General features: G+C 44.3%; 1 protein-coding gene across 1 annotated transcript in view; it reads right to left on the reverse strand.

The window, feature by feature from the left end:
* Positions 1-12373, reverse strand: part of DOCK2 (dedicator of cytokinesis 2) — a 430752-nt gene that overhangs the window by 383545 nt on the left and 34834 nt on the right. The window contains exons 7-9 of the mRNA XM_023515279.1: positions 8842-8977; positions 4755-4909; positions 342-423 (exon numbers count right to left, since the gene is read on the reverse strand). Coding sequence (XP_023371047.1) covers positions 342-423; positions 4755-4909; positions 8842-8977 — 373 coding nt within the window. The remainder of the gene's footprint in view (positions 1-341; positions 424-4754; positions 4910-8841; positions 8978-12373) is intronic.

Genomic DNA, 12373 nt, shown 5'->3' on the forward strand with positions numbered 1-12373 from the left:
TTGGATTACCCATGAACTAACCAGAAAATCAACATGGCTGCTGTAGCCAGTTCACCTAGACATCAGTGCTCGGAGGGGTCTGTGATTGTTTACACAGCACTCTGTGTGTACAAGAGTGAGAAGATAGGGAGGAAGGAAGAAAGACAGAGAAGGAGAAAATCCCGAAACCTTCCTTAGGGCACACGATGTCCTTCATCAGCTTCGAGTCTCTGCATAAAGCCCAGAGCAAGGTTCCATACCAAGGCCTTGCTCCATCCCGACCAACTGACCACCAGCCTCATTTCCTGGATCCCAGCCCGGGCGAGTGTGGAGCGAGGTAACGAGGGGAAGTGCACACTCACCGTGAAGACCACCTTCAGGTTGTTGAGCATCTCGATCTCCTTCGGGAAGCCCCGGCTGCCCCACCGCACCAGGTAGTTCTCACTGTGGGGAGAAGAGGGTCAGCCTGGTACAGCCAGGGGCTCGTCACTCTCCCAGCAAACATAGTCCCTGAGTATCAGCAGGGTGCCCGACACCATGCTGGCTTCTGGGGACAGGGTGGTGTCAGAGACAGACACAGTTCTTCCCTCCAAGAGATCACAGTCGTGTTGAGAGATAGGAATTAGACAGGCAGGGGCGAAGAATTACTAACATATGTAGTATACTTGCAACCTCTCTCCCTCCCCCGTCTGCTAAGTAAATTCTGGCACAGATGTCTAAGATTTCTGAAGAGCAGCTGCATACTCTATAGAGGTATTGAGAGTGGCAGAGATGAAGGGGGAAAGGATTTGAGTATGTTTTGCTGACCTTTAAGAATATATCTGCCCTTTCCAGCCCATTCCCCTTTCAAGACTAAGTAAAGATTTGAGTTACCCTTTGAATGTAGGACAGTCTCTGTTAAGGGAACACCGGACTGTGATGGGCCAGACAGAGCATTAGCCATTATAGATATGTCAATTAAGTAAGTATTTAAATGCAATGTGATGGTATTTACATAAAATTGTGCTACAGGTTGAGCATCTATAATCCAAAAATTTGAAATTCAAAAGGCTCCAAAATCCAGAATTTTTTGATTGCCAACATGACATTCAACAGAAATATTCATTGGAACATATTGGATTTTGAATTTCCAGATTAGTGATGCTCAACTGGTAATAATAATGTAATCCCCCAACTGGTAATAATATGTAATCCCCCAACATCTGAAATGTAAAACCTTTCTGGTGCCAAGTATTTCAGATAAGGGAGACCCAAAAAGGAAAAGTTCAGGATGTTGACAGAATGTATATCAGATGGGCCTGCCCTGGTCTGGCCAGGCAGGGAAGACCTTCCTAAGGAAATGACACGTAGTAAATGTGGTCAGGACAGGAGAGTGGGAAAGGAAAATATTTCAGGCAGAGTAAATGTGCAGATGAAGGACATGGAGAAGGAAGGAGCTTGACGCAGCTGAGACAGACTCAAGGAGACAAGAGAAAACTTAGAGGGGAGGCCCCATGCAGGCTTCAGAGACTATTTAAGGCCTTTGACTTGCTGAGTCACAGAAACAGAATTTTTTGTTTTCAGGTTAATGGGAGGTACAAACAACTAGGTTCCAGTATTTGCATATGTTAGATACAGGCCCTCTTGTAGTTGTGCCCCACACCCAAAAGGTATGCCAATACTCTTACATTGCGTCCATTAAGTGGGAGCACACCAATCCCCTCCCCTTCCCCCTCTCCTCCTCCTCATTCCCCCTCCTCCCAACTTGAATTGAATAGAGTTTTTCTCTTATGTGGGTGTGTATTAGATCATCTACTGGCTTCATGTTAGTATTGAGCACTTTGGATACGTGCTTTACAGAGGGTTTCGTGAAGAAATGGTCACGTGCCTCTGACATATGATCACTTACCACCTCACACCTTCTAGCAACCACACACACCCAGTGTGGTTCATACAACCAGTCCAGCCGCACCAGGAAGACAGAGAGGTCTAGTACTTAAGGTAGAGAAAGCTTAGCACAGTTTGCTGAGCTGAGTCATTAGATTTCCTGTATCACTTAAAGCGTGTTACTGATGCCCAATAAATACCTCTTATTTTTCAATTAAGAAAAAAATTCAGAAACCAACTTAGCCAAGAAAGCATAAGAGAATTCAGCAAAGTTAAAGGGAATTGCCTTCTTTTTAGAGCTTTGTTCTCTCTGACGTCCTGCTTCTCTCTCTGCACTCACCCCTAGAAGATTAATGAGAGCAGTCTGGGCCAGGTTCCAGAGCAAAATGGAACCAAGAGCAAAAATGGACATAGCTCAGGATTAACCAATGGTCAATGAAGTTAAATGTACCTTTTCATTATTTTTTTTCAGTAAGATCTAAAAATTTAAATGAAATTTGCAGTAAAATAAACAGAAAGGCTCCCTGTCCCCCTTCCAATTTTTTTTTTCAATTTTAAATGCTTGACATTGGTTATTTTTGTATTTCTTTGTTATTTCTGTACTGTTCTTAGTGAAATGCCTGGGTATTTTCTAATACCTTCTATTACACGTAGCAAACCCTTTAGTGACCCAGCATGGTATATCTAAATAGCAGGGACCAGCAATTTCCTTCTAGGAGAACTACAATCATAAATAAGAAAAGCAATTTAGAGGGCTGAACTGGGCCCATCCCTCCCTGCCCAGGAAGATCTGAGTGGCGGAAGGCAGATGAGATCTCCTCCAGATACTGTCCTCCCCAGGGGAGGGGAGGGCAATTCCAAGTCCTCCATGGTCTATTTGTAGACATGTACCTTACTACTGGCCTCATTCCTAAACTGCTTCTTTTTTGTCCTACAAAAATATATTTTAAGTTTCCCAAACAGTGTCCCTCCAGGGATCCACTGGGATCTGACCATGACTCAACCCAACAGTGAAAGATCAGTCCCCAGTGCACAGCCGGCCGCACTGAGGATGCCTCAACTCGCTTGCTGTTCACTGTGTGTCAATCCTGGCTAGAGCAGGCAGAGTAGAAAGAGCCGCTCTCCGGAGTGGGAGTGACACGGGGTGTGCCCTGCCCCATCCCTGCATCAGGCCTCTTCTCTCTTCCTCTGCTTTCTCATCTCTCACTGCTGCTATTTGCCCCCTCTCCCAGGTGCCACCTCATGTTCTGATTCTCTCAGAGGTGTCCCTCAGGCACATCCCATTAGGCATAAAATCCAGGGTGGCACAGCAGGAAGCAATGCACCCCCTCACTGACCTCTCACCATCTTCCACAAAGCCAAACTGGGCCACCTGTCACCGACATGGGCCAGGAGCCCAGGCTCCCTAATCAACATGCCATGAGAGGTCCTCACATTTCTCGAGAGGCAGGGAAGGTCCAAAGAGAATTTTTCAGGACCTTTTTCCTACAGGCCTTGGGAGCAACTGACAGGGGACAGCCATGGGCCTGTGACACACAAACCATTTCAAGATGAGCTCTAAGGGACCAGACACACTTGTTCTCATTGTTCACTGAGCCCAAGCTGGATGCAAAGGGCTGAGTCCTTACTATCAGGGACTTCGGTGCACTGTAAAGAACAGTTCTCCACATGATGGCGCCGAAACCTGGGAGAGAACTACTAGGAATATGGGACACCATTCTTTGCTTGGTGACAGACCTAAGTGGGAAAAAGCTTGTCTTTAGAGTCAGATGGACCTGGGTTTATAAACGTGTGTGATGTCGGGCAAGCCGCTTTACTGCATGAGTCTCATTTTCACACCCTAATGACATGGAGTAATGAGGATTACAGGAGATCGTGCACAGACCTCAGCACAGTCTTAGACAGACCGCCCCTTCCAAGCTCATAAATGTCTCCAGGACAGATATTATTGCTAAAGACCACTATTCTCTGGGCCTTGCATATTATTTCATTTACTCATCCTAACATCTAAACCAGGAAGACCACCATTTCCTCCGTTTTCTTGCCATAAAGGCAGAGAGAGCATGTTAAGCTCCATGCTAATATGTCAGCCAGTGACCTCAAATAAGAGACTGCATGTTGGCCCAAAACCCCACTGGAAGGCAAAGGCCATGGTCCCCTGGGAGGAAGGATGGTCTGACCCACAGCAGAGACCAGGGGACTGGCAGAATGGGGACTGGTAGAATGGGGGCTGGTGATGCACCAAGGTCTTTTCCCTCGAGATTCCCCAAAGTATTTTCCCTTCCTTGAGCTGAGGCACTCAGGTGTCCCCTCACTTCCTCCATTCCCAAGAGCAATGAATTGAACTAAAGTAGAAATTACAACAGCCATGGGCGCCACATGCCAGGTTTAGGGGTTACATGCTTTCTCTCTTAAAGCCTGAAAGAAACAACCCCATGAGGTCAGCCCTCACATTTTGCTAATGGGCAGGCTTAAAAAACTGGCCCAACATTAAGAAAGAGTAAAGAATGGGGCCAAGATGTGAACCTAGACAAATTATAGATATTCTTAACTTGTTGCTGCCATGGAAGATTTGGGGTTTTCATCATTCATTTCTCAACTCCCATTTTAAAAGTAAATATTTTTATGCTACCTAATGCTACCTGAATCTTGTTATTTCTGATTGTCTTTTGGTAATTGAAACCTATTTTACAAAACCTGTAACTATAACCCCACTGTGGTAAAAATCTACTGGCGAGTAATACTCCCACCTGACTTCCACAACCTTCAAAGAAGTTATTTTTACATCCTTAGTGAGCCTCAGCCTCTCTTCTAGGTGGAAAGCTGCCCACAAGTGGTGATGGAAAGAAAAGATGTTCTGTGCACTGCTTCCCCCACACAGACAAGTCAGGCATACTGAACACACCTACCTTATGACCATTTGCTTGTTGGGGTCATAGAGAGACATGAAGAGCTCAGCATCTTCCCCAATTCTGCACACAAAGTTTCTCACAAATACATAGAGGCTGTGGGTTGGGGATGAGGAGATCCGGGAATACATTCCATAATCTGGCTGGTCTTTTGACTGAGAAGTGGAAGGAAGAAGAGGGAGAAAATCAGCCCATCACCACTTAGCACAATATAGAGATAGTCTTGGTAATTGAGAGCCTCTTAAGTTCAAGCCTAAAGATTTGGGCATTATACCCAGTTTCACCATTGAAAGGTTCTTCAGTCTGATTCAAGTAACTCTGATTCTTTTGGCCTGTGTACTCCTGTCTTGAGAAATACCACCTTTCTTATAAAGTTAGTCATAAAAAATATAAACCATAGAAGAAAAAATTTGCTTACATGGACTTCATCAAAACAGTAAATTTTCAGCAGGACACCACGGCTCACACCAGTAATACTAGCACTCTGGGAAGTCCAGGTGGGAAGATCAGGAATTTGAGACCAGCCCGAGCAAGAGCAAGACCCCATCTCTACTAAAAATAGAAAAATTAACTGGGTGTTATGACCCATATCTGTAGTCTCAACTACTCAGGAGCCTGAGGCAAGAGACTTACTTCAACCTAAGAGTTTGAGGTTGCTGTGACCTACGATGCCAGAGCACTCTACCAAGATCAATGAAGTGAGGCTCTATCTCAAAATAAAATAAAATTAAAATTAAATTAAAACAGTAAACTTTTGCTTTTTGAAAAATGCACTTAAAAATTAAAAGGCAAGGCATAGACTGGGAGTAATTTACAAAACATATATCTGACAAATATTTCATATCTATAATATACAAAGAAGTCTTACAACTAATTATAATAAAAACAGCCCACCAAAAATGGTAAACTATTTGATCAGACACTTCACAAAAGAAGATACAAATGGAAATGCTCACTAATCACGTGAAAAGATACACAACATCACTAGTCATCAGGGAAAGGAAAATGAAAACCACAATGAGATACAACTATACAACCACTAGGATGGCTAACATTAAAAAGACTGACAATACCAAGTGTTGGAAAGAATGTAGAGCAACCAAAACTCTCATATATTGCTGATATAAATGCAAAAATGTGCAGCTATTTTGGGAAATAGTATAGCAGTACCTTTCAAAGTTGCACATACACTTATTATATGATCCAGCAATCCCACTGCTTAGTACATGTTACTCAAAAGAAATTAAAATACATTGACACCGAGATTTGTCTGCAAATGTCCATAGCATCATTAGTTACAATAATCCCAAACTGGAAAGTATCAAATGCCCAACAATTGGTTAATGCTACGTGCCACTGACAACTAGTCAGTGGTATACTGACTCAATAAAAAAAGATCAAAACATTGATATGCACAACATAAACTTCAAAAAGTGAAAGCGATCAAACACAGAAAACTAATAATGTATGATTCATTTACATGAAACTCTAGAAAAGGCACAACTAGAGAGGTGACCTAGAGTTCAGGGACATGAAAGGAACGCAAAGAAACTTTCAGGGTGGTGGAACTCTTCTACATTTTGATTGTGGTGAAGTTATCCAACACTGTATATTACTAAGATTCTTTAAAGTGTAGTTTAAAATAATTTTACTGTGTGAAAATTACGCCTTAATAAATCTAAAAGTAAAATTGCTTTCAAGTAATGCATACAAGTTAAAACAATTTTTTAAAAATATGAATCAGATTAACCCTTCCTTGAAATTTTCCATTGATTTTCCATCACTCTTGGAATAACATCTTAACCCTTTTCCATAACCCCAGGTCCTTTGAAAGTTGACTCCTGCTCTCAACCTCACCATACCATTGCCTATACTTCTCCACTGCTCACCCTGCCCCACCCTCCAACAGCCATTCTATATTTTGAATATTCAAGATGCAGTCCTACCTCAGGACCTTTGCACTTACTGTGCCTTCTGCCTGAAACACCCTGTCATCAGACCTTCCTAGTGCCTTTACATTATTCATGTGTCAGCTCAGATGTCACTCCTGAGAGAGATCTTTCCTGGCTGTGCCTTTTAAAGCAGCTCTAAGGGGGTGGGGAGTAGTGAAGCAAGATGGCAGACAGGAAGGACATTTAGCTCAGCTCTCCTGGAACAACAGGTGAGAGTGAATGGGCTAGTCATTCCTGGTGTGGAATATTGGTGTGGAGAGGCAGTTTGGTATGCAGCAAGATGGCGGATTGCTGGAGCTGCAGAAACTACCAGGAAAGGTTCTGCCCTGGACTGACTGTGGGCAGCAATGGTGGCAACCAGCCCCACCATGGAGGACTGCAATTCCCAGTTTGTGGGGAAACTAGGTATTGTGTGGAAAGACTGGTGAAGTGTGGACTCCTGAGCAGAATTAGGTGGCCAGAGTGGGGTGCTGTCTGGTGCGGCACCACCGCAGTTAGACAGCAGGAGAGACACTCAGATGGGAAAGATCCCGAATAGGAAGAGGCCATTGTTTTGGAATTTGGGAGACCGTCACCACAGGCACTTTCCCTGTCAGGTGCAGGGATTTGAGTCTCACCTGCAGACAGTCATCCTATACTGGGAAGTGGCCCAGGATATCCCACACTTCCTGGGAGAATTGGCTGACAACTTGTAGAAGACTGAAACTGGACCCACACCTTTCACCATAAACAAAAATTGACTCTCACGTGATAGAAGATTTAAACTTAAGGCATGAAACCATAAAGATTCTTGGAGGGAGTGCAGGAGAAACACTTGAAGAAACTGGCCATGGGAGAATACTTTTTGAGGAGGACCCCCCCCCTCCAGGCAATTGAAGCAATACCAAAAATACATTGCTGGGATCTGATCAAACTAAAAAGCTTCTGCAGAGCCAAGAACACAGTAAGTAAAGCAAGCAGACAGCCCTCAGAATGGGAGAGGATATCTGCAGGTTATGCTTCTGACAAAGGTTTGATAACCAGAATCCACAGAGAACTTAAACTTATTAATAAGAAAAGAACAACTAATCCCATTTCATTGTGTGCAAGGGACTTGAACAGAAGGTTCTCTGAAGAAGATAGGGGCATGGCCTACAGACACATGAGAAAATGTTTATCATCTTTAATCACCAGAGAAATGCAAATAAAACCACTTTGAGATATTATCTAACTCCAGTAAGAGTGGCTCACATAACAAAATCCCCAAACTACAAATGTTGGCATGGATGTGGGGAAAAGGGAACACTTCTGCACTGCTGGTGGGAGTGCAAGCTAAAACATCCCTTTTGGAAAGAAGTATGGAGACTACTCAGGGATCTAAAAGTAGACCTGACGTTTAACCCTGCAATTCCAGTGTACTCAGTACTATTATGAAACCAATTTACAATCACTCACACTTTCATATGAAGAATAGATCATAACTATGGCCCAAGATGAAGAGGGGGGATGGGAGGGAAGAGAGGAGGTCAGATCGAGGGAGGTGAATGGTGGGATCACACCTATGGTGCATAATGCAAGGGTACATGTCGGATCTATTAGTATAGAGTATAAATGTCTTAACACAATAATTAAGTAAACAAGATGAGGTATATCTTAATCAGTGTGATGTAAGCATCCTAATTCTATATGAAGTCAGTACCTTGTACCCCATGAATGAATTAATGTATACATGATCTGTGTGTTTACGATTTAATAAAAAATAAAGAAATAAATAAAAAAGCAGCTCTGAGTCACTCTGATTCACATAATCCTAGTTTATTGCCTTTTAGAACCTTACTGCCATCTGGAATTCATTTCTTTTTCATTTATTTATTTTCTTTTTTAGTACCTTTCTCCTATCTTCCTCTCTGGAATCTAAAAGCTCCAAGAGATCAGGAAACTTGCCTGGCATTTAACTACCTATGAGATGGATGTTGAATGAATTGCAGAGTTGAGTGCAAAACCACAATAAAATGCATGTGGTTACTGATCATCCTGGGTAGTAGACAGATGGTCCCTTGAATAATATACAGTCTGGTTAATTAGCCCATTATTTTAAGTTTATGATGTGCTAAATAGTTGCCTCACTTGGCCAAAGCCTATTTAACAAAGCTCACCAATTCTTCCTTGATACGCTCTGTGATTTTATCGGTTGCTTCCTCATGTGCATGGAACAAGCTGATGACACTGGTATTATCGGGGTCCAAGATATTCCCATCTTCATCTCTGACAATCAAATCAAGCTCAAGGATTCTGAAAAGCAAAAACCAGAGGTAAAGATAAATCAGGGAAGACCTTTACATCACTGGTGAGAAGTGTTTTATCAGGAACTTCAACTGATTTCTGAGAATCGTATATATATTTGCACACAGCAGGGCAGCATGTGTTGGTATGGCACAGCCTCTGTAAGAAGGAACTGTGGTAGAGTGCATTCAATTCTTTAAACTATACACTTCCCGTGATATTAAAGCTAAAGAAACACCGACACTTGAACAAGGATGTGGGCTGCACGATTGTTCTCCTCGGCAAAGTCTTGAAAAACACCAAAATGTCTATCAAAAGAGACTGGCTAAATAAACTATGATTCATTCAGAATATCATGTAGCAGGGTTTAAAAAATAGTACATGGTCTCGATATGTATAATGACAGAACTCTGTGAAAAAATATCAAGTACAAAAGGATGCATACAGTGTGTTTTATATTTAAACAAACAAACAAAAACCCCACAGGGAAGATATGTACCTGGGTGCATGTATGAGAGTAACCAAGGACAGAGATAGATTTGGACAAAAAGGACCAAAGCACCAACAAGGGTTACCTATGAGGGGAGGTGGGGCCCTGGGATTAGGGCGCAGGTGGAGGAGTCCAAGGGTACATGTGCCCTGCCTAAATTTATTTAAAGTATTAATATATTATTCAATAAAAAATTGAAAATAGTTGTTTAGGGAAAACAATCTCAGATATATTGATTTTTACCCACAACCTGCTCTTCAACTTTGTGACTTCCAGGCCACAAGCTATTCCCCGTTTGGTATTGATTTCTGTCAACTACACCTGTCATCCTGACTGGCATAGACGATACTAGCAGAGGTTAACACACAGCACACACAGCGAGCTCACATACAGCAAGCGCATTACCTATATTAATACATTTAATCCTTGTAACAGACCTGTGAGGGAGGTACTATAAATATCCACAATTTACAAAAGTGGGCTAATTAATATACTCAAGGTCACATAGCCAGTAAACATGAATATTGCATCTTGGTCTGCACCCTTGACCTCTACGGTACACCTCCAAGACAGGAGGAGCTGTGGAGCAGTATATAGGTTGACAGGGGCAGGGTAGGTTTGCACAGGTCTTGACTTGAAGCGGTGTCTGCCCTTAATATTGAGGTGGAGAACCTCCGTTGGTCATAAAAGAAGGCAGGAGAGGGCGGGCTGCCAGAGGCTCTGGGAAGACCAACGGTGGTCTTGCATGGTCACCACCACCGAGTGCCAGATTCTGGAAGGGTATCAAGGGCAAATAAAGAAGACCGAGCCTTCATCTCTTATTTGAGAATCAAATTGAGAGGCACATCTCTCATCTCATCCAAATGCAAGAGAAAGGGAGCCAAGGTTCACCCGTTGTCCACATTCATTAGGAAATTAACTCCTAACTAGATGTGACTCATACTGTTGCACAGCCCTGCTACCTATCGGGCAGTGGCTAAGGGGAAAATGCTCAGCATTAGCATCAGAGGCTCGCCTGACCTTGGGAGAGACAGAGCACAGCCAATACATAATTCAATGCCAAGATCTCCCTAGCTTTTTCTCTTCAAAATTTATCAAAGTGGATTCAGTTCTAAAATGTATGAATAAAACATTCTCCCAGATCCAGCTATCTTGGGATTTGGAGAAGTCATTTGAGGATTCCTCATTCCTTGGAACCTGAAGAGCTTGTCCATTACCAGCCTCACTTAGAACTTTGGAATCTTTAGGAGGATTGAAGGGATTCCCATGGCCCAGGGGTAGGAGAGGCTGTCCTCCTCAGGACAGCGTCACCCTAGACACAGTGGCCATTCATTTTGACGTTTTCGCATCAGGAGGTAACCCTGCTTCTCTCCTCTATTCCAAAAAACAGATAAAACAAACCCAAGATGAAGACAAGAAAAGAAACCCCAACTGTATCCATTTTTTTAAGGTGAAAAAAACGGCTCCTGCCACGGGTCCCCATCACTGCTGGACAAGTCCAGACTCAACTGCACACAAGTCCTCTGGGTCCCAACCCCTGCCTGCCTGTCTCCCTCTCTCAGGCCCTCCTCTCATGGGCTCCCATGTCTTCTCGTTAGTACTCCAAGTTTCACTTTTCCACTTCACCTAATTTCTGCTGGTTTTGTTAGATCAGGGCAGTTGTCACCCCTCCAGCCTCTTCCAACCCTCTTTCCATGCGTCCTCCACTCATGATGAGTGTGACTTCCTACCAAATGTGGCTGTTTACTTCTCTGCCTCCCTTACTAACCCACATTGCTCTTGGGAGGCAGTAGAAGGCAGAGGTCAAGCACTTGAACTCTGAAGCCACAGGACTTGGTTCAAATTCCAGTGCATCTTGGGTAAAATCACCTCATCCCCATTTGAGCCTCAGACTCCTCAGCTGAGAAAGCAGGGGTGATGACAGCACCCACCTCCCCAAGCTGTTGTGGAAAGCACATGGGGACTGCTTACAACAGCACCTGGCAGATAGTAGCACTTAGTAAGGGCTTTTATTACTTTGTTAAAAATAGAGGCTCCATTTTGTATAGGGCAGTACCCTTGGGGCCCACCAGGTGTGCATCAAAAGTTTGATGTCTGAATGAAAGACCAGAGTGAATAAAGGGAGGAACAGGCTAGTTCTCTAAGTCTGGTGGCTGGTTCCACTCACGCTTCCCTGACTCTCATGGCGGGAGGTTGGTGTTCCTCCTCCTGCTGCTGGTCCCACTGTGCCCAGACACCTGGTCTGCTGGCTTTCAGGAAATCATCCACCCCATTCCAGAGCTCTGGCCCTCAAGACACTGGGGACAGAGCTGAGGTACCCAACGCACTCACTTCTGGCTGAGGGAGGCAGGGAAGGAAGGTAGGCCCTTCGCTCATTCTCTCACTTCCCCACAGAAACTGACTGAAACTGAAAGTGCAGGGCTGGGCTGGGAGATGCTGCAGGGGAGGGGAGGAGATGGGAGGGGACAGGAGGGGAGGGGGCCCTCCCTCTCTCTGCTCCCATCACCACCGTCTGTCCGTTCACTCAGTCACCACTCACTGAGCACCCACTGTGTGCAGACCCTGTTCCAGGCACAGGCATGGAGATGAATTAGGCAGTCAGTGTCTGACAGAAGCCCCCAGGATACCAGCAGAGCTGGACCAGGAAGGAGGCAATTACTGCTCAGGATGCTGAGGGCCTGCAGAGCCCCTAACCCAGCCCAGCATGGGTAGAGGCAAGGCGGGGCATGCTTCCTAGGAGTGGTGACCACTTCTTCCATCCCTGGTCCTTCCTCTCAGGGGCTCTCATGGAGGAAACAACACCTGATGGTCCCAGATGTCACTGTAAAGCAGCAAAATGCCCTCATACACCCAGCTGCAAGATGCCACCACACCAATGGCAGCAGCAGCTGTGTGACAAACTCTTCCTGTGACTT

Source organism: Otolemur garnettii, unplaced genomic scaffold (genome assembly GCF_000181295.1).
Source record: "Otolemur garnettii isolate 467f Iridium unplaced genomic scaffold, OtoGar3 scaffold00003, whole genome shotgun sequence".
NCBI lineage: Eukaryota > Metazoa > Chordata > Mammalia > Primates > Galagidae > Otolemur > Otolemur garnettii.